The sequence below is a fragment of the Spinacia oleracea genome, chromosome 4 (genome assembly GCF_020520425.1).
Source record: "Spinacia oleracea cultivar Varoflay chromosome 4, BTI_SOV_V1, whole genome shotgun sequence".
Taxonomy (NCBI): Eukaryota; Viridiplantae; Streptophyta; class Magnoliopsida; order Caryophyllales; family Amaranthaceae; genus Spinacia; species Spinacia oleracea.
The window spans coordinates 11359259-11384771 of record NC_079490.1 but is presented as its reverse complement, the minus strand read 5'-3'; the positions used below and the strand labels follow the sequence as shown (position 1 = coordinate 11384771).

Here is a 25513-nt window from a genome sequence, read left to right as displayed (position 1 = left end):
CAGAGTACCTTATTACCCAGTTATCCTTGCCCTGTATGAGAGGGTGGGTGGGTTAAGAGGTAGAGTTACAGAGTTATTATAGCCTATAAATAAAGCAAAAGCTTATGGTGGTCAGCTGGATTTACGTTCTTTCTGTTTGACCTTAAACTAATCATCACTTTCTCATAAAGTTACTTACCCCAATTATTGTCTTATCATTTTTGGTTGCTTAAATTCAGGGGGGTCACACTATAATTTCTCAGAAATTTTTACTAAGATTAAGGCTAATTAGTTATAGATGTTCTTATGTAATGTACTAATGTGTGTTTCGTATTTTTTGCACATGTGAACTACGTTGAACAAGTAGCTCCATACTATTCTCGGGTATATCTATAGATTTTGTCAAGTCGAACTCAATCCATTGGAGTAAAATTTATGTTTTACGTATCAGAGTGTGATGCTCAATTCGATCATGTTTTTGTGAGACTCTTCTGCACCTTAAGTCCAAAAACATCGGATTCCTTAAAGAGTAAACATATAACCACATTTCCCGTGAGAAAAACTACCTAATTCAAGAAAAAATCATGCAACAACAATAAAAGTTTGGTGGCACATAGACAACTAGTTTTCTAAACCTACTCTCCTATAAGCTATGAGTCGTTTGAATTTTAAAAATTATTGTATACTTGAAAGAAAATCTCAAAATTGATGAATGTCATATCCCCATCGAATTAATGGTAAATATGACCCAAAGAAAAGGATAGATGCTTTGCTTATAACCAAATACACTATATTTCCTTGGTCATAAAGATCATAATACTAAATTTATGTAATATTCTTTTTCTATGAATTATTTCACCATCTTATAAAATCTAAATGGCCAACATAGAAATTGTAATGTCACAAGTCACCATAAATTCTAATATATGTGTAACAGAGCCATAACATTTTTTGATATTTTGAATTTTATTTTCAATGCTTAGTGGGTCCAAAATAATTTTTTTTTATAAAAAAAGTCAAGACCCACAGAAAAGAATTGATGTGAATATGATATATCAAGGTCCAATTTGCTTAACAAGTGTGTCAATCCGCCACACTGCACAACTGAATTGCTGTGGCATGTATCTCAGTGACAGGAAGAGCAATCAACATGGACTTGTCAAAATTCTTTCATCTATTCTCTATATTTTTTTAATATTAAATACTTTATGTTTTTCTGAATAAGTGTAAACACTTTGAGTTCGACGCTATTCATAGCCTGACTTTGACTGGATTTTTTCCCACTAATTTTAAAAAGAAAATGCTATCGTTGGATGGGTTAGGAAGTATATTTTCATTTCAAATTGTTCTAAATTTTACTAATGATCAAAGATATAGAATATGCATTGTCTCGTGAACCACTCAGAATGTTGCAATTATTTAAAAACAGGGGGATTACGTATTAATATATGTACCATTTTTTCACTGGAACATGTAGATTAGACATATGAACATATCCGTTGGCAATTTGGCATGGACCGTTGTCTTATTTTTTCTACATGTTTGGTGTAAAATATTGCCTGTACATTTAAGTTAACAATGCAAACAATATATAATTCCTTTTGCAATGGAATTTACTATTGTCAAGGGAATACTTTGTAGAAGTAGTATAAGATACTAATATAGGACACCAACATATAAAACTACAGGGACTATAGACAAATTTCCAAGTCTACTCTCATGAACGTTTAAACTAGTTTCTGACATACTTAGAGACGTTTTTAACATTCATGAACTTAACTAACTTATTTTTTTCAAAACAAATGGAAATAAGATGAGTAGAGCCGTAGAGAGTAGAGACGCTTTTAAGATTCCTGAACTTAACTGAACTTGTGTTTTTCAAAAACAAATGGAAATAAGGTTAACAGAACTTTAGCCATTTCTCGGATATGGAGGAATCAAGCATGAATGACATGACTTTAAAATTCTGTTGATGGTGAATGTTATTAGGGTAGTGTCCAGTGTGTAGTTTAGTCTTGAACATTTCCTGGGGACCTCTAATTTTGAAAAACAGATTCAAAACACAATAATTTGAACAGAAAGAACATCATGCTGTTAGGTTTTAAGCAATAAGCATAATCCAACAAATTCCAAAAATGAGAATATGTAGCTCCCAAGAACTGACTAACTAAGGAATAATCACGTGATTTCGAAAATTATGTCGTCTAAACTCATACTTAACTCATATATTACTGGTCACAGTTCAATTATAAACAACCCCTTAAGAGAATATTACCTCATCGGATAATACGCAACAACTTGTAACAAAACCCATGAAAACAGTTCACATAAAATTAAGAAACAAACGACATTTTACATAGGACATTCAGTAACCAACAAAACACAATTTATTTTGTTAATCAAATAGCTGAACTACCGCAACATTGATATAATATAAAATTATGGACTTTCTCATAACAAAGAGGTCAGCAAAATCACTAGCATAATCACAATTTCATCAGTTTAAAGGGAAACATATCTGCCTTTAAACACGAGATTGAATTGTGACTCCTAAAAGATCAGAAACACGCGAGAAGAGTACAATCCACAACAATATAAGCCAAGAGTACCTTTTGTTTGAGAACTGAATGAGAGAGCTTGATCATTCGTTTCCAATTTTTGCTACATCGGTTTTAAACAAAATTCGAAACAAATCTGATCACTCACACAATTTCAAGTTGGTATGGTATAACTGTATATTTCAAGGTTTTATTCTGAAAATTTGGAACTTATTGTGGTTTCGTTTACAATTACTATACATGCATATGGTACAGGCAGTACAACTACTAGACGAGTAGAATTTATCTGCTCACTAAATACAGTTATCTTGGGCCGGTTTTATTATTTATGTTCATATTGATTATATTACAAAAAATTAACTCAGAGATGTAAACAAAAGAAATAAGAAGTTATCTGCATTACAACATCACTTTCTTCTGGAACTTACTTGTATTCAAATATGGCACCAGTGTGATTGAATCCACAGGATACTTCTACTGCCTTCACATCGCTGCCAAGATCAATGACAGTTGGCTCAATGTAATCAACATCAGTTCCATGGCCCTGCATACGGCAGAAAAATTCAAATGTGACGACATCAGACTAGGAAGATATGAAACATGTAGTAACAAATTAGCTGAAATTTCATTCACAGATAATTCTGGATTTCCTCACTACTACAGAAACTCGCAAACAAGATACTAAAAGTGTCTGCATGTCCTATTCGAGATGCAATGTTGTTTATGACCAATCTGACACCTGTGCAGAGAATAGCAGCAAGATCCATTCCACAGACCGGTGCTATATGTAAGAAGATATGAGTCTCTAGGTTTTACACAATCTCCAGCAATCGCTAACATCTATCAGTTACTTAACCATAATCATCGTACACTTGACCTTAAATGATCCCTCTAAATGAATATATACCATTGCCCACCAGACCCTTAGGAGCTCGAATCAAAATGCCAACAGAAAATCAAGTCAAGTCAAGTCTCGTGATTGGCGAAATAAACACAGCAATAATAAAATTAGAAAAAAAAAATGAAGGCAATTTTCTCAGACAAAAGGGCAACATATCAGTGTAGGAAAAGTTTCCAGGAAAGGGGTTTCTAGCCTCAGAAGCAACTTCCAGAATCAGCTGGTATACATATTGTGATATTAGTCACCTAAAGATTAAGGTTGACTGAATGAGGATATAGGAACCACATGGGTCCAACAAAGCCTACTTACTCAATTTCCTGGGATACTAGCAGAAAACATTTGCTTCATGGCTACAGATGAATGATCATTTAGATCATTATGAATGCTAGACCAGCATGTGGCAAACCAATTTTTGATGGCTTCACATTTATCAGACCACTAAGTTCATGAAAAATATGGAGAAGCTCTCCTGGTATCGCTCAATAACGAATGCATGTGATGAGATTAAACTCCATGTTTAACAGACCACTCAAAATTCTAATGGACAATCCCCAAATAAAAAGTCGTGAACTTCTCAGCATCCCAAACAGACTTGAGCCTTATAATTATGGAGATAAAAACAGCACCTACCCATGAATTACCATTACGTAGTGTGTTTCACATCAGACATAATCCTTTGACAATCATAAAATTAAAACAAGGCCTTTCCTCAGATACAGGCAACTTGTAATGGATTTTCAACTTGCCATTCCATAAACGTAACCGGAGTTATAAAATAAAACCATGAAACCTTTGCAGACTGTTATATTTTTACTGCGGCAGCCAAATACAATTTTCCCTTGTCTTCGTCCACTTTAACATTATTCTTTCTTTTTTCTACTTCAATTCATTTACCAAAATTTCCGGACTAATCATTATTATTAGTGCAGCACTACCATATAGCATTGACACTGCACATCGCTTTCTTTTCACAGTAATTTTCGTATTACTGTTGAAATAACTGAAGTAAACAAAGGAGGGGAAGGCTGTATGCCTGTACCCCTCTCCATGTCCCAGCAATTGCACCCCCTCGGAGTTTAACCACCGCTCAATGGTTATAATGTACCAACTCCGTTCCTTTAATATTGGAACATTTCTCTTCTAGCTCCATATTTATCGCAATGTGTCTTTATTTGCATATGATTTCTCTTTATCTCACTTCCCATCACATGGGCCCCTCGTTATTTTTATCCTCATCACATTGACTCCTTAAACTCCTCGCATCTCGATGAACTTATATTTTAAAAACAATTAATCGACAATCAAACGTTGTGAGTGACACACTAACACGTATACGGAGTACAAGTGTAATCCAACCACCTGTCCGCTCGGCATATCTACACTTCATATACAAGTGCAATCCAACTACAAACCAAAACAGTAAACATGCTCTATCATGCATAACGACATAACCATCAGCTGGAAAATTCACATAAGGAACATTTTAGCTTGATGTATCAGAAAGGAGCATCTGTATTAAGACATGGTTCATGTGACGTCAAACATGAAAAACTTAGGGGTGCACAAGAGAAAGGGACAAACCAACTGTCCACCGGAAGAATGACCATCCACGGAAAATGTTCCATGAGAACCTCCCCATCCCCATGTGAAAACATAGCCATCTGCTAAACATCAGGTAAAGCGCACAACATCAGTGTAGTCAGGCAAACTCTTTAACTTTTTTTACAGGGAAAAAAAAAACTACATGTAGTACGGGCATCGAATCGATAATAGTGTAAATTGTAATCTCCGGTGTGTCATAATAGAGAATTAGATATATGCACTTAAAAGTAGAAAAACAGCATTACCAACAAAGATTATACATATACTAAAATTATGGAGTTAAAATATAGAATTGGATAGAAATAAAAACTTTTGCAATGAAAGCACCCACCTGAAATGGCAGCTGTGTGTTTCCACCCACAAGAAACCTGAGACATGAAACAGGTAAAAGAATGTAAAAAACTAAAAAATATAGTAATAATTAGAAAACTAGAAGCCTCATGATTTTGATGCATTGGCATTGTTTGATCATGTATGTAAGATTGTAAGTTAAGAAACAAAGAGCCGGAGCATGTGAACAAACTCTCTAAGGCAATGCACATATGCACCTCCCGACGATTCAAGTTCATGTTGGTGGAAAAAAAAAAACATTCCACTGTTTTGATGATAGATGTTTTAGCCGTTTCAGTTGTTGACTTGTTAAATAATAGATGTTCTTGGGTCATTTAATTATAAAAAGAAACGTTGGCAACATTTCTTATTGGAATCCCCATGAGATGGTATCAATAATCCAACCTCCTAATATAACCTAGTAAACAACAGTGGTTGGAAAAACTTAATTGCATTTAATTAGGATTGATACGCATATGACAGAAAAACTAAGCCAAATATATATCACCCTTAATCCTTGTTCAAAAGTCCGAAAAAAACCAAAATAAAATAAAATAGAGTTGATTCCAAGGAGAGCACAAACCTTACTGACTGACTGCCTTAGAAAAGGACCTTCAACTCTCTCTGGGGAATGAATGACATCTGTACACCTAGGACAGTAGAGAAACGAAAGGGACAATTAATACAAAATGATGCATTATGGTATATCTCGATTATGTAGTCTAAAAAAAGGAATCAATGTAATTCAAGATCAGAAATCCAATGAAAGCATACCCAATGCCAAGACAGCCATTTTCGTTTGAACCCCATGTATACAAGTCTCCATTTCCTAGCAAAAATTTACAAAGACAAACAATGAGATTAACTTTACAAAGCCAGCTGAATGGGTGTAACCATTCATGCGAGTCTAAAAACCAGAGGTGAAGTTTGAGGGTAAGAAGAGTTTCCAGGAAACACGGCTGGGACCTAAGTGTCTATTTCTACACATTCAACGTCACTACATGTTACATCCTCAAGTCTTGGAGACCAAATGCTCGGTCATTTATATATACTAAACAGAGACATAAACATATGCCAAACTTTCCTGGGTAACAATAACATAAATTTAAAAGAATAATTTTGGGTAACAGGATTAGAAATCTAGGTATGAGAAATACATAGCTTATGCTCTGTTTGTTTAAATTTGTTTTATCTTAACTTTTTATGTCTGGATTTGTTTTCCCTGAAACGATCTTATTTTGTCTAAAATTGTTTTAATTATGTGTTAAAGTCTCGAAAAGTCTCAACTTATCTAGACTTATCTCTGAAATAAGTAAAAATAAGTTGAACCAAACAGACCCTAAATAAAAAACAAATGCCAAATAAGTTCAAACTTAGCAAACTGAGTAGATTACTAGATCCAACCTCAAAAGTAAATGTGACTAAATATACTCTTCAGTGGTGCTTGTTAAAGAATTAATTCGGGGATTGGGGTGTGCTGATATAAAGCTAGATTTGCCAGTACCAAATTACTCCTTGGCATATTGATTGTTTTGCTTATGCTTTCATTAAAAAATATAAAACTATAAAGTCGCTTCAAAATTAGTTTTTTAGTGGATTGTTCATCAAAACACACTAGAAGTATTTGATTTGTTGGCAATATATGAAATGTTTCCCCAATTTTAGCACTCATGGAATAACGGTTAAATATTCCATTTCTCTTATTAGTTTATCCCTGGTTTGCTCAGTGGTAAGGCTATATAATGTTTATTTATAATTATGTTTAGCATATTGCAGTGAGTCCAATATCTAATCAAAAGTTTCCTTTATTTTTGTCATATTTCTCCAATAAAATTTGTACTGCATCATATATTCAGTTATCTAGGGGTTTGAGGATATAATTGTGACTGCGTTCAATTTTTGTTTTCAAGTGGCGCCAAATAGTTTCTTTTCCACTTATTTTCATGGAAAAAATTACCCCACATGAACCATCAAAATGAAATCTTATACAGAGCCTTGAGCCCTCGAGTTTGCAAGGGGCCTTTATCATAGAGCCACCTTGCACCAAGGCCCGGGCTCTCATACCCCATAAGCTTCTTTTATGAAAAATGGATTCACAAGAAATAAAAACTTTCAGAAGGAGAGATTCAGAAAATACTTGTTATAACACAGGTGTGATAACCACCACAGGTAACTTCTTCAGATATTGGCAGTTCCGAGAGCATTGATGGTCCAGTAACATCGTCAGATTTTCCAAAGTTCTGCAAATTGATTAAATTAGAATGGTTTGAGAAACTGTAAACATCAAGCAATCAGAAAATTATAATAAATTTGATTCATTTAAGCATTAGCAATAGAAACTCACAAGCTTGTGTAATTTTCTCTCACCAAAAATAAAGACGTTGCCATTTTCTGCAGAATCAAAGAAATTGGAAGACATTTAATTCAATACTAGTAAAGAAAACACAAAGATACCTCCAAGAATGCCATCCACAACACAAATACCATCAATACAAGCAGAATGCAGTAAGCCAGCAGCAACTGTATTGACCTAATAAACAAATAATAAATTCATATAACATGTTAAATTCTGGATGACCAAAACATTTAAAGACCTTAACTCAGAAAGACGGATATGGAAGTACCTTGATTCCTTCAAGTCTCTTGACAAGCCTTGGAGAATATTCACTGCAGTAAACCGGTTATATAATAATAAGCATCGCATGTGAAAGCTGGAGACTTAAAAGCAGGCCTCTTTGGTTTAATGTTGCGCAGTAAAAATGGGACAAAATTATAAATAACTAAAAATAGTTGCCTTTTTAGTTCATCAAACTGATCTAATACAGAAGAACCGGGAATCGGGAATTTTACTTTTCAAATTTGATCTTTATGCCAAAATTTCTGATTTATGTGTAATGCAATGGAACATAACAACCATAAGAAAGAGAAGGATGGACACAACCATAATTTCCACACAACTCCTAACCTAAGTTCTTAACAGGATCTGCTAATAGTAAACCTCAGAAACAGTGATCTGACCTATGAACAGAAAAACTGAAAATATACCAATGTAATCTAGGAAATAGACAACCAAAATAATGATATAAGATGCACATACCTCCTGCTGCTTAGGAAATTGAACAAGCCCGATTGACGGTCATGACCAAGTCTTCCAGAATTACCCTCACCCCAGCTCAAGGTGGCACCTTCATCTTTGAAGCCAAAAGAATATAGAAAAGTTAGCAAGTAAAGTAAACTACCATAAGTTATATAATAATATATAGATACTAGGTGTTGAAAATTATACAAAGTATCTACCAGTAACAGCAATAGAATGCTCTGAACCTAAAGCAGCCATTTCAATGATGATCCCTGTCAAGCATTCAATTTTTGATGGTGTTGAGACTGCTTTTGGTGCACCTGACAAATACAAAATACAAAGCATCAAATTAAGTTTAAGGAAACACATTAAGAAGCAAGTAGAAATGCCCATAAATAAATTCAAAATTTAAGCAGTAATGAAATGCTAAACTTGATAAAATAAAGGAGCTTTGATGTCAAACCAAACTAGTTTTAATCCCGTGCAATGCACGGTCTTTATTTTTTCTGAAACTTTTCCTTTAAAAATATGTTTGTAAGGTTTTTATTAGTAAGATCCGTTTAGCCGAATATGTAATAGTTTTATAAAAAAGGATTTTACACTCGGAGAAGTCCAGTTTCACTAATTACAATTTATGAGTTATATTATAACATTTACGTAGTAAAAAGTAAAATGTAACAATTCTTTATACTGGTAAATAGATCAAATTATGAACTCAATGTCTTTAGTATTAACAATTGTTGTTAGTGATTGTATTTGGTCTTCCCTAAAAAAATGTCTAAAAATATCACATATTATGCAAAAGATGCAGAGATTGCATAAACAAAGGAGCACAACACGATAAGTTTAGGTAAAAGCTAACAACAATAAGTATAATTGAACCTTTAAAAATTGAGATACTTTCCAGTTACAGCTTAGATTACATAATGTCAATTGCGAAATGCATTATGTTTCAAACATGAAGTGTTTCTTAAGTAGCACAAATTATCTTGTTTTTCTTTTACTATACAAAGACAAAACAATAGAAATACGGAGTACTCTGGTAGTGAGTGTAAGCAAGTGTCCGAGTGTCTAACAGACTCAACACTCATATTCAACTTAAGGCATGCCCCATTTAGAATGTTCAAATGCTAAATAGCTCTGGATACATGGCATCGTTTGCCCTAACAACACCAATATAATGCAAGGTTCCAATCTTAAGTGTTCTAAAATACTTCATAGAAGGAAGCATCGTAGTCTCAAAACATATTAAACATCTTTGTTTTCCTACTTTGCATTACTTACCAACGAAGAGAATTAAATACACACCAAAGACAAAAGAATTTCCCAAGTAAATCACATGTGCACACATGACATATTTGTTAAAATTGTACTATGTACTTCATATAAGATGTGAGAAATATACAGAGTACTCGATAGACATCTCAATGGACACATTTCACCTACCTTTAAGGTTTTACAGTATCCAAAACACTTCATATTTCAATATCAAATCACCATATATATTTATATAAGCATAAACCACATGTTATTTCCGCATTGTGAGATTGTCAACCATAAATAAGATGGACACATAGTACTATGTATATGAGAATATCACAAGTTCCTGGAATTTTATTATACCAAAACTTTGTTATACAAAGCTGGTCCTTAATACTAATCAACTCCACATCCATTTAGAAAAATAATCACGAATAAAATACTACGAGTACCCAGTACTTCGTATAAATCAAACTTATTGCTGAAAATACAAACATACTAACTCAAAGTTACTGACCATTCCCAACATAACCCATCATCATCTAACCCGTATATTTTTTTTCTCCATTCTTAGAAATTAGTGTTGCATGCTCTATACCCAACATCATCCAAACAATTGTATGAACTGCTAATTTGGTTATCCAATAACACAAATTACGGAATTTAAACTAAGCAGTAAAGCAATTCGTAATTTTCATATAAACACCTAAATAATTTAATTCGAGAATTATAGATAATTGATTGAAATTGAGAAGACCTGCTTAAAAAGAATTTGAATTCTCTGAATAATAAGCGTCAAATTTGTGAATGCTACTGTAAATCTGTAGAATTTAAGACAACTGTAAACCACAAGGTTTCTGATTCTCTGTTTTATTGTATAATCTATCGGAAAGTCGCAATATGTTTTTGTATATAGTAAAATTGGAAGGGTCATGAAGAAACAACTGAAATTTATAGAGAGAGGAGAACGAAGAGACACTATGTTTTTGTGGTTATATAGTAAAATTGGAAGGGTCATGAAGAAATAACTGAAATTTAGAGAGAGGAGAACGAAGAGACGCAATGAAAACTAATCTTTTGTGAGAAGGCTAAGAGAAAAGATAGAAGGAAAAAGTAAAAGAAAAAAGAAAAACAGAGGGGGGTCTCCAAATAATGACATGTAGCTTACAAACTCCCTGTTATTAAATAGTAGTATAGATTTGGTGAATCAACTTTTAAAAAACAAAAGTACATGCTATCCAAAAATCTAATTTGCCCACATTTAGAATGACATACTTATATACTCACAGCTGGGTACCATCCAAGTTCAGGACAATAGTAACATAAACAACTATGCATTTTTCAGACATGACTATATGAGCTATACTCAAATCCTAGGGGTCCAGAAACATGCTCAATTGCTCACTCACAGCCAACAATCGAATGTGAAACAAGAGTAACAAAGACAATATGACAGAATTTTCAAATGAATGACCACCATGGCCTGAAGCAACAGAATAATGATATATCAAACTCTTGACAGTTGACACCAATTAAAACACAACCCATAATATTCAGAACAATTACCACTTTATCATGAAAAGAAAACCTCTTCGTCTAAGAAACGAGATAACAACTAAGAACTAAAAAGTCTGGCAGCAGACGCAATTTTCAAAGTCAAAAACATGGAAAACTATGGAGAATGACAATACAAACAAAGCAAAGAATTTAAATAAGTCTCGCGAAAAAAGTTATATGATAGATGATTACTCTTCCCAAGCCCAAGCTGACCATTAGAGTTCTTTCCCCACATGTAGAGCTCCCCATCCACTGCAATTTGGAGAAAATTAAATGAAAATCCACACAGCAATTAGGATCCTTGAAGTTGAAAGATAAGAGGTATGAGATTCTACAATCTTAAGTTGTAATAGAAAGTATTAGAAACAGTGTATAGCTGACTTTTAGACAAGTCAAAACGCAAAAATGACAATTGTTTTAAGACAGACCATACCAGTATAAGACTTCCCAAAAGTACAGTCTATTCTTTGATTTTTGGTTTAATACGGACTTCACTAAATGGCTGATTAAAGGATACAGATGGTTGTTGCATGATTGCATATTGGATGAAGGGTTTACCCACAACAACCTAGTCATTATCATAGAGATAAAGCTGCTTAGAATTATGATCTGATGCCTACTTAACCTGCCAAGCTGGGAGCTTCACATAGGCATTAGGGTAAGGTTCATGTCTTTGAACAACGCATACATAATGTTTTAAAGGTGGTTGAAAATTTTAGGATATTCTATGAAAAAACCTTACGATACAAGACCTGCATCATATCAATGATCTTTCTGCAAGCAAGAATAAAATGGCAATAGAATAATAGTTTCCCCTTCTTTTCCTATTTCAGTTTTACTAGGAAAGCCAAATGGTGAGATGTGGAACAGTTTTAAATCCAATCCGCTTTGTTTTCTAATTAAATCAGTTAGTTATACCCTTAAATTTGAAAAGGTACTACAACTTCACATCTGAGCCCACATCAATAAACGAGCAGGCAGATAAACGAGCCCACAGCAAGGTGATTATTTAATTAGAAAGATATAAAGTCAGTTTCTCAACCTCCTTACCTGTAATTGCACATGAGTGACAATAACCAGCTGAAACATGTTTGATTTCTTTCTCAATTCCAGAAACTTCAACTGGCTCCTAAAAAGAGATGAAAATTAAAAATCAAATAGCTATGTTTAGCAATTCAGCATTTCAGCCGCAGCCAAGGGCCAAACTGTTAGCTCCTACACGACAGACAGCCAAATCCAAGAGAAGTAGGAACGCTAAAACAAAAATTGAAAAAAAGAAAAAAATATAGAGTTACAGTGGCCACGGTGTCACGAGAAGCTAACACACCAATTAAACAACTTCTGAGTTACGGTAACATTAACATCAAGAATAAGAACTATGAACTCAAGATGTTTCTTCAATGAAAGTTATGAAACGCCTTCGTGGTAAGGCTAAAGAGTAAACACAATAGACAGAAGATATGAACAAACACATCTATTCCCATCACGCCACCAAGAATATGGATACTCAAGACCTGGAGTCCTGGACCAAATAAGATGTGGAATTGAAGAACTTCTCTAACATCTCATGCCCGTTTCTAATGGAGCTAAAAGATCCACTATTATTTGGGACAGTTTATGGTAGTTGTGTACTTTTGTTTCAGACAAAGGGTCCAACAAGAACAAAATTTCTGGTATGGGAGGAGCAAAGGTAACTATATCTGGCTCCTACACCCACCGCGCCTTATAAAGGAGCCTCTTTAAAGACATTGGGTAATGATGACGTAATTTTGTCCATGCCTAGAAGGAAACTAGATCATAACTAAAGGTGTTTTTCTTGGTTTATAAATTAGTAAACTTAAAACTCTTTAATTTCAATTCAACTTATTTCTATAAGGTCACAAACTGGAGCCTCGAGAAAGGAAATGCTTGTATTGCTGACCTAATCGGCTAATCTTAGCCCGTCTTTAACCTTCTTACGAGATTACTACCACAAAGGGAATTAAGAAAACTATGATCCCATTATTCAATTTTGGTGATTCGGCCTCCAAAGTCTACCTCATCTGTAGTTTCTGGTAGTTTCTGTACACTACAACAAGAAAGTGTGAAAAAATTGGAACTCTCTGAGATGCTCATCCATGCAAATGCACCTTAATGTGTTTTTTAGAGTAATTGCCGGATCCAACAGGGAAATTAGGCTCTTCTATACGCTCTCTCATTCACACAGGAAAGTATCTGAACCTGGTCTCCTTCCCTTCTCTCTCTCTGGCCTCAGTTCTTATAGAGCACTGTCCATTCTACTCTAACTGTTGAGTCAAACTGAGAACATCACCAACATGCAGTTCTGACAGCAAATACTACATAATTTTTAAGTCTATCTTTCATATTAATATTTATCCCCTTACTAACCGTCTTCTACTAAAATTCATAGATTGTAATGCTTCAATACTTTAAAATCCACTTCTAAGAGGAGCAATTATAATTTAATGGAACCAGGGTAGGATCTGGTTAGAGTTTGACAGCAAGCTGGTTTGTGAACCAAAAAGTTCCATATAGAACACAACTCTTGGTCGATTCATGTAAAGCATTCTCCCAAACTTACAGCTCAAGGTCTTCCTTACCTATAAACAAGGATACAGATACTACAAGAAAAGCTCGAACTACAAAAGTATTGGAACACGTCACTATCAATAAATCTCTGCCTCTCACTCTTTTGTCCTTTAAAAAGGTCCAACTTTAAGGCTTGATAATCCAAGAATGGTATGGCAGGCAATCTGGCATTTAATCCCCATTTTAAAGAAATCCACTGTATCATTGTATGCATCTCTTACAAGGAGGGATATTCTAATCTAGTCATCCATTTACATGGGCGTCGTGATTCGTGAAGAGGCAACCCTTCTAATATCTCTTTTTTTTTATCTATTTGTTGAAAATATTGCTCATGCATTAAGATAGACAGAGGGAAGTCTCCTTCCGTTTGGCAGCTAATTACACTGACTCAATAATAGCTTGTCTTCATTCAACAATTTTCCTATTTTAAAATTGCAAAAATGATGTTAAGGAAATTACCATGATTATAGTTCATCAGGAAGTTCCATTTAGCCAAGATGTTAGAGAAAGTTTATGCTTTGGAGACCCTATGGTAAGGTAGGAGACCCTATCAAAGTCTTAGGATGAATTGGGTCTTAGAAATGTACTCCCTTTGACCCAAATTAGTTGCCAAAAACATTTTTATATATTTTCCAAGACACAACTTTGAGCATGCATGCCTTTAATTGTGTATTGAATTATTATTTTTGAAAAATATGATATTTTGAGAATACACATTGAGATATATTTAACATGATCCCACAAAACTATATACTTCTAATGTATTGATGAGAATTCATGGTCAAAGTATGTATGATTTATGAAAAAATATTGTGGCACTTGATTTGGGATGGAGGAAATAATATCTATCTGACAATCAAATCTTGGTGAGGAATGGTTATGGAAGTTTCCTATACAACCCAATCAAGATCAAATTCCTAGCAATAAGTATCAGCTTGCTACAATCATACTTCCCGTTTCCCCTTCAATACCCCCATTACCACTACATCAACACAACCAAACTCCTACCTCCCGACCAACAAAAACTGTAACCAAGGAAAGGTATCTGAACTTGTGAAGCACAGTCGCAACAAATGTTCACATTTCCTTCATATAAGTTATTTGTCAAGAGTGCAACACATATACAATCCAGCATAGTTTTGTATATAAGAGAAAAATATTAGTTTGGTAATCAAGCAAGATAAGAATTTATCAATTGCTTATGGAAAAAAGGTGCTTCTCATCCTTGTTCTAGATTTGCAAGATTCAAACACCATTTACATTGAGGATGATATTGAATACTCTTATAGAAAAACGTTGTTGCCTCATTTTGATTTATCTGTTGGACAATCAATAAAGTTCGCATGAAATAGCACCAAAAATTAACGCTAACACATTGCACTCGGTATCGTACCATTGCGTAATTCTTATCATCCGAAATCCCAAGCTGTCCGAAATCATTGAGCCCAGAGGCATAAACACGCCCAGATTCTGTCATATGACAACTAAAACTGAAATCCTCCCAAAATAATACAAACAAATAAAACTCAAAATTCAAAAACCAAAGCATTGCATCCTTACATCAATAAAATAAAAATTAGCCAAACATAAATCAAAATTGAGGAGCATAAGTGCATAACACCACAAACGAGAATGATCAAACACATCAATTCCAACCACATGATCGTAATTGAAGAACAATTCAACAACAGCAAGCTAAATTGAAGTAAAAACCTGTAAGAAAAAGAGTGTGAGCACCGCCGCAAGCGATAGAGCGAACACTATCGCCATTGAATGCAGAACAAATTACAGGCCTCCATTGAGAATCGACGCTCCCAAGCCCCAATCTCCCGTAATCTCCGTTTCCCCAAAGAGCAGCAAATCGCTTCCCTTTTTCTGCAGTAGAATAACATCTCGTACAAAATCCTAATCCTAACCCTAGATTTTTGTTGCGATAAGATAATTTGAAAAATTGGGAGCATGCTCTAGTCCACATTGTTGGAAGAAAAGAGGTACATGGACATGGAGGAGGGAGAAAGTGGAGAAATTGGGGATTGGTGGTGGAATTTGAGAGGGAGAATTACGAAAAATAATTGTTTAAGAATTGGAAGATGAGAGAAATATGTGAAGTTTGAAGTAGAAATGGAGAATTGATGGTTTTGAAAGATGCAACGTAGGTGAGCTATTGAACTTTCTGCAACGAAGTAACGAACCCTGTAATAAACGGTTCCACATTTAAGGTGCAGGCAAATGGTCTTAACCAGGGATGTCAAATCTCAAACCAAACCGTTGAATCCGCTGGGTTAATTCGATTTTTTAAGAATCCGAACCGTTAATAATGTGTTAGTTGGAACCCGAAAACTAACCGAACTGATAACATTCAACCTGAACCCGAACCGTCTCGAAAATATTAAACCGATTAAGATCCGATACCCGATAACAAACCGTCATGCGTCAACCCGAAACCGTTTCTACCCGAACCGAATGGACCCGAAAACCGTTAATGACCCGTACCGTTTCAACCCGGGGAAAATCCGTTCACAACCCAAACGGTTTACAACCCGAACTGTTTACAACCCGAACCGTTTACAACCCGTAACCCGTTTACACCCCGTTTAATTCGAACCGTTTATAACCCGCAATATCAAATATGATACTAACATAAGTGTTTCAAGGTTTGACTTTCATATATGTATTTATTTATAGATGAATAACTTTTAAAACAAAACTGTCAAAAGACCAACTCAACCAAACCATAATGTTTAAAGCCCCAAATTAGTTTTATAGTTGATCACGCCCCCCTCATAAAACCTTTTGAACTTAAAGCGTGGATGTAGTAGCATGGGCGCTAAATATTCCTCTTTAAAAGTAGGAATGAATGTCCAATTATGTCGTTTTTTGTGGATTTCTTCTGGTTTTAATGGCAATTGGGAATTTCGCAAATACGGTGCAGACTTTACTCGTCAAATCACGGTTTAAGGCAAAGATGAAAAGGACTAAAAGTAAGCAGCAGTTAGATTAGAGAAGGCTTTTCCGAAAGTTCAATAGTCTTTCATACTTCTTATTTATATCCTTGGTCTGTTAGCTTTGTGTTGCCCAAATCTTTTTAATGGAGTTCAGAATTGTACACATTGTTTCATAGTAGATTTCACACCCCCTCCCCCGAAAAAAATAAGAAAAGGAGAGGTAATTATGTAAAAATTGTCGTATTTACCACAAGTTCGAATATTTGTATTATTTAGCAGCTTGCCTGGATTGGTTTGTATTTGTCAATAATAAAATGGGATGATCCCTATATTCAATTTTGATTTATTCACTCTCTATTTCTTCCTAATCTTTCTCAAAATTGATTATTGAAATCCCGAAAATGCCCTCACCATGTTCGTGATTCTTGTGTCTTGTACCGGTTTCCAAGTTTTTCTTTTACAAAGCTAAAAATATAAATATGGAAGCAAGTGGAGGTAGTTCGCGGTAGTATGTTGTTATTTGTTGCCGGTTTGGAATAATTTGGGGGATTTTTATTCGACGCCCTGTTCCGTTAATAACGCCCTAATTTATTACGTTAAAGTACGATTCTACCCTTTAAATTCAAATTCACCCCCTCCTCCTTCATGAGCCTTCTCCTTCTCTGCTCTCTCCCTCCCTTCCTCCTGCCGGCTATAAACATTTCCGCCGCCCTCAACGCCGCCCCATCTCCGATCCTTACCTGGCGCACGAAATTTGCATATGTTTCATGGACTTGGTGCACGGAATTTGCGCCAGTTCCATGGACCTGGCGCACAGATTTTGCGCCAGGTTCATGGAACTGGAGGAAATTCCGTGCGCCAGGTCCATGGAACTGGAGCAAATTCTGTGCGCCAGGTACATGTGAACGGTGCAAATCTTGTGCGCCAGAAATGAATAAAAAAAAAAAAAAAACACCATTTTTACCTCCTCCATTGAAGTTTACGAGCTTTCCGGGAGCGATTTTCCGGGACAACTTCCTCGACTATAAACACCGCCGCAACTCTCACACGAATTATGAAGATACTAACGTTTTCCAGAATTTCAGTTTTCTGGCGAATTATGAAGAAACAGGTATGAATACAGTTTTCCGACGAATTATAAAAGGGGTAAAAAAAATTCTCGCCGGAATTTCATTTTTCCGGCGATTTTCCGGCAGCCAGATTGGTGGGGAGGGGGGGATGAGAGAGAGGTGAGGTGAGAAGGGTAAAAAAAATGAAAGGGAGGGGTAAAAAAATATAAGGGTAGTTTTGTACTTTCGCTATGAATAGTAGGGCGATTTTAGTGTGGGCGGGTGTCGAATAGCGATACACATAATTTGATATTAACTGTTTTTAAGTTTATTATACTCCGCACACCGTATTTGAAAGTTAATACGCTGGACAGTGCCTTGAAACATGCCTAGCTACAAATAGTATTAGGCAGTAACCAAGCAATTTTTGCTAACAAAGGACACATGAAAAACAACAATGTATTTTTTATTTAAAAGAACTTAACGAATTAAACTAATAAAAGTATAAAACAAATAAACAAACGTAATATTGCGTATACTAGAACATATAAAATAATTAAGACCGCAAACAGATGACTGGAGCCAAACATGCTGATTTGAATGATGACAATGATGATGAAGCATGATCCCGAATGTGGTTGCCACCGCTGACTTCTTGTTGTTGATGATGACGACGGTGGTGGAGGTTGCCGACGCTGACTTCTTGTATTTAATGATAATGGTGGCGAATCTGATAATAAGCCCTTTCAGCTTCCATATTTTTACCAACAACAAGAACCTCTTCATCAATATAGCAGAGATAAACACTGAGATAAACAAAAGAGATTGAAAATTTTGATTATAAATTCCCTCAGATATTATAATAAAGCAAGCTTTATTATAAGTAATTATTCATCATAGGGAATTACCACACAAATAAAGCCAGCAAGTGGCATCTCAAATTGAGTTCCCAACATAGAAAACAAGGGCAAAATAAGGTAGTTTTAAGACATCGGCATCTTTAAATGAGTTCCCAGATGCTACGAAAAGGCAACACAAGACATCTCAAGTTGATGAAGTACTTTTAGCTTCCATTTCTTTACCAACAACAAGTACATCTTCATCAATATCGCAGAAATAACCACGACTCCAATTTTATGCCGTAACCATAACCTCAACATGCTTACTCAACAAAGCACCTCTATACTTGTTCAAAATGCGACCACCCATACTAAAGGATGATTATGAAGCAACAGAAGTGATGGGAATTGCCAAAATATCCCTAGCTAGAGAAGCTAATACAGCATAGACAGACATTTGGCCTTCCCAAAACTTTAGAACATCAAACTTCTCCCCATCAACAACTCGAGAACGTGGTGTACTAAAGTATAACTCAAGATCACCAATACTATTTCCTTCGACCTCATTCACTGTCATCAAGTAACTATAATGAAAAACAAATTTAAATAAATAAATTAATAATAATACAGACATTAATTTATAAATGCATCACGATTCAGATTATATGATTAAAAAAAATTACCCTTGATGCATTTGATTTTTTATAAACAGTTTGACTAGTTGAAGTAGAAGAAGAACCAGATTGTTGAGAAAGATAATGCTTATAAATATCTTGAAGAGCATCTTTAACCCTTTTCGTCTTTTCCTCACTTGCATGTTCAACATAAAGAACACTAAAAGCTTTTCTCACACGTTGAAGCTTATAGCATGGATCAAGGACAAGGGCAATTGATAAAATTAGGGAATATTCACCCCAATAATCCTCAAATTTTTCAAGCATTTCAACAGCCATAAACTTAAGCAAAGGATTTTTATGTGCTTCCTTCAGATTGTACTCAATAAGAAAAACATTCTCAAAATATAAGTTAGCAGTGGGATATTCAGAACCAGAAAATAGAACAGTCATATCAAAAAAAGGTTGAAGAAATTCAAACACAATCTCAACAGTAGCCCATTCATCACCAGAGAGATGATAGGTAAATGCTAAATACTTTTCAGCATGTACATTCAAAGCTTCTTTAGCTTCTAAAGCTTTTCGATCATCTGAGAAGTTGCATTCCGACGAGTAACCACATCAAGACATAACTTACCCTTAAAGACAGAATTTACCTCAGAAACAGCCTGCTCAAACTGACAAAGTCTAGCATCAGAACTATCAATATATATGACAACATCACGGAGGTTAGTAACACTAGCATCAACCTCTTTCAAACCTCTTTGAACAATTAAATTTAAAACATGAGCACAACAACGAACATGAAAAAAGTCACCATGGCAAGGAAGAAAAGAAGATTCACATAAATCAGACTTAAGTTTGTGGACCATAACATCCATGCTACGAGCATTATCAATAGTCATAGCAAAAGCTTTACTCTCAAGTTGCCACTCTTTTATGAGATTAAAGACAAACCCAGCAACAACAATCCCTGTATGGGGAGGCTCACAATACCTAAAATTTAAATTTTGGACCTAAGAGTCCAACTTTCATCAACAAAATGAGTTGTTAGTGTAAGGTAGCCACGACTAGTACAAGCAGTCCACAAATCACATGTAAAACAGATTTTACCTGGAATGTTCTGCAAAAGCTTAAACAAATTATCTTTATAAATGTCATGCTCTCTAATGCAATGTTTAAGGATGGTGTTTCTAGTGATATGCACAATAGCAGGATTAGCATAAGTAAGTGCTTCCCGCATATGCTCATGTTCCACAATTGACAAAGGGTATGAATGACAAGTAATAGCTCTAGCATACAAGCGCAGAAACACTTTTGGGTCAAAGGAGGAAGCAGTAACAACCAATTGAGGACGACCAGGACAATTTTTAAAATGATTATTAGCAGTGCTAGTACCCATTGAGCTTTATGCCTTGTATTGCTTAGGGCAATAGTTACATTGAGCAAAGCAAACCTGTTTATCACCTTCCATTTTCTCAATAAAGGTAAAATGTTGCCAAATTAGAGCGTTACGTTTATGCTTCATCGAAGGCAAACTAGATGGCACCATTAACGGAGCCACTTGGGAGCTCGTGGTCAGAATGGTTGGAGCAAACACATTTTCAGCAGTAGATTGTGATTCCATTTCTACAAAACAAAAAGAAAACAATTTCAATAAATTAGATGTTAAAATACACCATAAACAACAATATATATATATATAAAAAGATTGTCAACTAGGGAGGAAAGATGTACCAAACAACTATTGCAAATATTATAAACTTGAGCCATTAAATTAGATATTTGCATATCAATAAAGAGCAAAACCATAAACACACTCTAGAAATATGGCTAGTAACAAAATAAGTTGCAGGATCGAGGGCCTCATTATCACTTTCGTATACGATTTGATTGGATGCTCTAATTTGTGGACCACCACACTTGATTGCAAAGTCAGAATCTAAACAACAGATCATCAAAATGGATTACTGCAAATAGATATATGATTCTATTTGGTCATTGAAATGTATTTTCCTTTTGGAATTTTAGAAGCCATCATAGTAAAGCTCAATGGCAAACCAACAAACATCAGGCAAAAGCTCTTTGGGGTTATCAGATATGAGAAGAATCATCAGGAAAAATCCAAACAATCATTAGAAACAATCCAAACAAAGGCAAAATTCAATATGAGAGTCAGATTGTATCTATGTGCCCAGATAATACATAGTATTGAGCTCGTAAAACATGAACACCTAAGAAGAGTTAGAAATTTAATAAACTTTCTTCAGTTCCTTATTTCTTTACTTATACCTTGTTTTTTCTGGTTTTATTATTACATACCCTTCCTCTTATTAAGAAGATGGGATACAATGCAGTACAGTTATTTGGAGTTATTGAGCACAAGATTACTTCACAACTGGGTATAGAGTGAGTTAAAATTTTCATTTTCTTACTGAGAAAAATATGATGAACATTTAATTAGTAGTTCAGACGAGCATGTCATGTTTTCCTTGTTCATTTTTTTGTTGTGATTAGTCTGCCACTAGCTTTGTGTTTCACATACTTGATTCTTCTTGAAACCGTTATCTATTTTTGTTTACCTATAATTGTCTGTGAGATTAATAGAGTGAACTCCCGTAAAACTTATGTTTGAACATAACGATTAACATTACCTCAACCAAAAATGGGGAAGGTTGTCTTTTAGCTTTCTAGAGCTTAATAGTCGAACTGCAAAGCATATTGAACTTCTTCTTGTTTTTTGTTTCAATGGATCATTCCGAGTTTTAAGAATGGGTAGTAACCAAGAGTTCCATTCCATATATACATGGTTTGGTTTTTATCTTATTATTAGATTTTATAATCTCTGGAATCAGAAGAGAAAGTCGTATGTGGTCGACCAAAAACTTAGTTGTAACATGTATTTTGGTAAAACTGTCTAAGGTTCTTTTACTTGCACAACGGCCATAAACTTAGTTGTAACATGTATTTTGTAAAATTTTCTTTTATTTGTTTATTCCAAGCCTCCAAGGGGATAGACAACAAATTGATTTTAGTTGTAAATGTTTTTTGTTAGGTCTAGGACTGCTGGTATTCTTAGACATTGTGCATTCATACTCAGATCAACATTCATCATAAATTAAAACCCATCAATCCAAAATGATCATCAAAAACCCAAAAAACATACCAAAATACAATCAATTAAACCAACCAGATGAGAAAAACCAAACAGAACCCACAAAAACCCAGCAGAATATTCATTCAGCATGCATCAATCCAATCAAAATGGACAAACTGATGGATAATAGAGTAATCAATCAAAGGAAAAAAAGACAGGAAGATACCGAATCAAATCCATAGTAAAATCGGCAAAATTAACCATAAACATTAGCACATAAATCGAAAAAATAAGAAAATAAATCGAAAAAATAATTCACCTAGTGAAGAGGAAGCCGAAAACTTGAGGAGTTGGGAGTAGAGAGACGGAGATCGGCGCAAGAAACCATAGATCGGAAAAATGAAGAGAGAGAATTAGTATCAAATAAATCGACTAAAATCAACTATTTAAATCGACAAAATCAACCATAACATTAACATGAAAATTAGCACATAAATCGGAAAAATAAGCCAATAAATCGGAAAAAAAATCACCTTGTGAAGAGGAAGAAACCGGATAAGAGAAAGAATGAGATCCAGAAAAATAAAGAGAGAGATCTTTGAGAGAGAGAGAGAGAGAGAGAACCGGAAAAATGAAGAGAGAGAGAGAGAGAGACTGACTGCAAGAGAGTGTATGGTGAGGTTTTAGGGGTTTTGAGTGAGCTTATATAGTCATTAGATTTTAGGGTTATAAATAGGATTTTGGGCTTGGCCCATTGTTTTATTAGGGTAAGATACAAAGTACGTACACAAATACCTAGTACACCGTATAATTTATTCCGTATAATTTACTCCGTACATAGTACACCCAAATTACATTATTTTACATCGTACATAGTACACCCAAATTAGTATTTTATTTTGTTACCAACTTAAAATATTAGTTCTTTATTTTTTAAATATAAATTTGAAAATAAATTTCTTTTCTTTTAGAACTTTTAGGTTATCGGGTTGGGTTGATATTGCGAAAGTAATTATGTATAAATTATACTCATGTAATTTACTAATAGTGTAATTGTGTAAAACTTATGTTTCAAATTATTATCATTCAAGAAATAAATCGCTGGTGTTTTGTGCTCGTGGATTGTCTTATGATGCTAGTAATGCAATGATCATTGATAAGTCAACAAATAATTTCATATTTTACCATGATCATTTATAAGTCAAAAAATGATTTTGAATTAAACTAATAACATAAATACGACGATCCTAATTATATGTGATACGCAAATAATTGATACGCAAATAAAAGATACTCAAATAAATGAATTCTGTTTTCATATGCTTTATCATCATTAAAATAATATTAACAAAAGTAAAATGATATTTGATAACCCCAAAAATGATGTCCTCCCCCCCCCCATAATCTTATGGAGTCTTAGAAAATAGTAGATTTTGTTGATTAATTTATTTATTTTACTCTTTTTTATAAGTTAAAAGATCAAAATTATCTATAGCGTCTGTTTTTTCTATGGTAAAAATAGTCTAATATTGTTAAATAATAGAATTTGGATAATCCAATATTGATATATATTTTTTTTAAGGTAATATTGATATCTTTGTATATCGTATATATTATAGTGTATCACTCGTAAGTAATTGTACTTCCTGAACCTTTATAAATCAAAGATATAATTCAATGTGCGTTGTTCAAACGAGTATTCGAACTGTTGTTTATCAACCGACTAAGTAACTAGACATGTTCTCATTTAAACTTATTTAACATATTCTTTAATAGATAAATTTTCAATAGAGTTATATTACTGTATAGTTATAGTCTTGTAGAATTAGATAGATGTAAACCGGTCTATAATCTCATAAAGTCATATATATTTACATAGTTATATAAGTAGCTTCATATATAGTTTTATAATTGTAAACTTGTAATCTCATAAAATTTTATGGAATTAATAGATAGTTTTAAACTAATAATCTCATAAAGTTATATACTTATATAATTACGCAATTATATCTTTATAGATTTATATCCTTACATAGTTATAGTTATATCTTAAAGAGTCACAAACCACAAGATATCTTGCCTACTTACATTTTTTTGGCATATATAACTACCATTACTCACTCCTTACAAGTTGTTTCAAGACATTCATTACATTTTGAACTGTTGGGAAAGCCTTATCCCAAAAACTGCAGTTCCTACTCCTCCAAACTAAGTAGACCAAGGCAGCTACTCCTGCATACATGACATTCCTTTTGAATTTTGAGCCATTACCATGAGAAATATTCCTTATAAGTCTCTGCAAAGTAGTAGGGGAACTCTGAATTCCCATCCACCTCTTTAGTGATGCAAGACATCTGCTAATGTAAGGATACCTGGAGATTAGATGACCATGCTCCTCATCATCCTGTCCACACAACAAACAATTAGGGAAGGAACTAATTCCAATTCTAGCAAATTTTGCAGTTGTTTGCAATCTACACTGAAATGCAAGCCAACAGATGAACATGTATTTTGAAATATTGAGCCTATTCCACACCATCTTATCCCAGGGAACCATTGGCCTGGTAGCAACCACTAGTAGAAAAAACTCCATTTGCAACCCCTCGGTTGCAACTCTCCCTCATTGACCTTGCTGCAACTAGATGTAGTCAACGCGGGTCAATGCATTAAATGAAAAATTTGCAACTTTGTTCCGTAATAAAACGCTGCGACAATGACAAAAAAAATAAAAACAAAATATTGCAGCGCGTGAGATTGCGTTTTCTGCGATAAACGCTGCGAAATCCCTTCAGATCTAGAATCCCCTTATCCAAGACATAGAGACCTCCGCCCAACCTCTCATTCTTCTCTCACAATCTTTCACTCTAATTCCCTCCCCTATTCCATAATCTTCCAAGATCTAACTTTTATTCAATTCTGCTTTGATAATGTCGACCAGATAATTGAAATTGAAAAATCAATTCAAATCTAAGAAGTTGGATACAAGAAGTTATGTGTTTTCTAAAAATTGGAAGATATGTAAGTTCCCGGCCGTCGAGGTGATTGATTTTCTTCACCCTACTCTGAATTGTAAGTCCTTAGATCTCCTGTTTTTAATCTTTATATTTACATAAT

General features: G+C 34.4%; 2 protein-coding genes across 3 annotated transcripts; both read right to left on the bottom strand.

Annotated features, from left to right (window-relative positions):
- Window positions 1–2292: 2292 nt before the first annotated feature.
- On the bottom strand, window positions 2293–16043 carry LOC110792570 (ultraviolet-B receptor UVR8). Of its 2 annotated transcripts, none has more exons than XM_021997398.2 (15): window positions 15569–16043; window positions 15249–15325; window positions 12317–12395; window positions 11459–11518; window positions 8668–8769; window positions 8468–8561; window positions 7995–8037; window positions 7855–7900; window positions 7715–7761; window positions 7508–7610; window positions 6145–6199; window positions 5954–6020; window positions 5372–5408; window positions 5020–5102; window positions 2293–3081 (listed from the first exon to the last, which is right to left on the bottom strand). In XM_021997398.2, exons 1-15 carry the CDS (start codon window positions 15828–15830, stop codon window positions 2962–2964), a joined length of 1275 nt encoding a protein of 424 aa, XP_021853090.1. In that variant the 5' UTR covers window positions 15831–16043; the 3' UTR covers window positions 2293–2961. The 2 variants fall into 2 exon arrangements, with proteins under 2 accessions (XP_021853090.1, XP_021853091.1); XM_021997399.2 differs by having other exon boundaries at window positions 5020–5099; window positions 15569–16037.
- A 4667-nt stretch (window positions 16044–20710) lies between these two features.
- Window positions 20711–24992, bottom strand: LOC130471319 (uncharacterized). Its single transcript, XM_056841372.1, has 2 exons — window positions 24521–24992; window positions 20711–20931 (listed from the first exon to the last, which is right to left on the bottom strand). Exons 1-2 carry the CDS (start codon window positions 24990–24992, stop codon window positions 20711–20713), a joined length of 693 nt encoding a protein of 230 aa, XP_056697350.1.
- Between the last annotated feature and the right edge of the window lie 521 nt (window positions 24993–25513).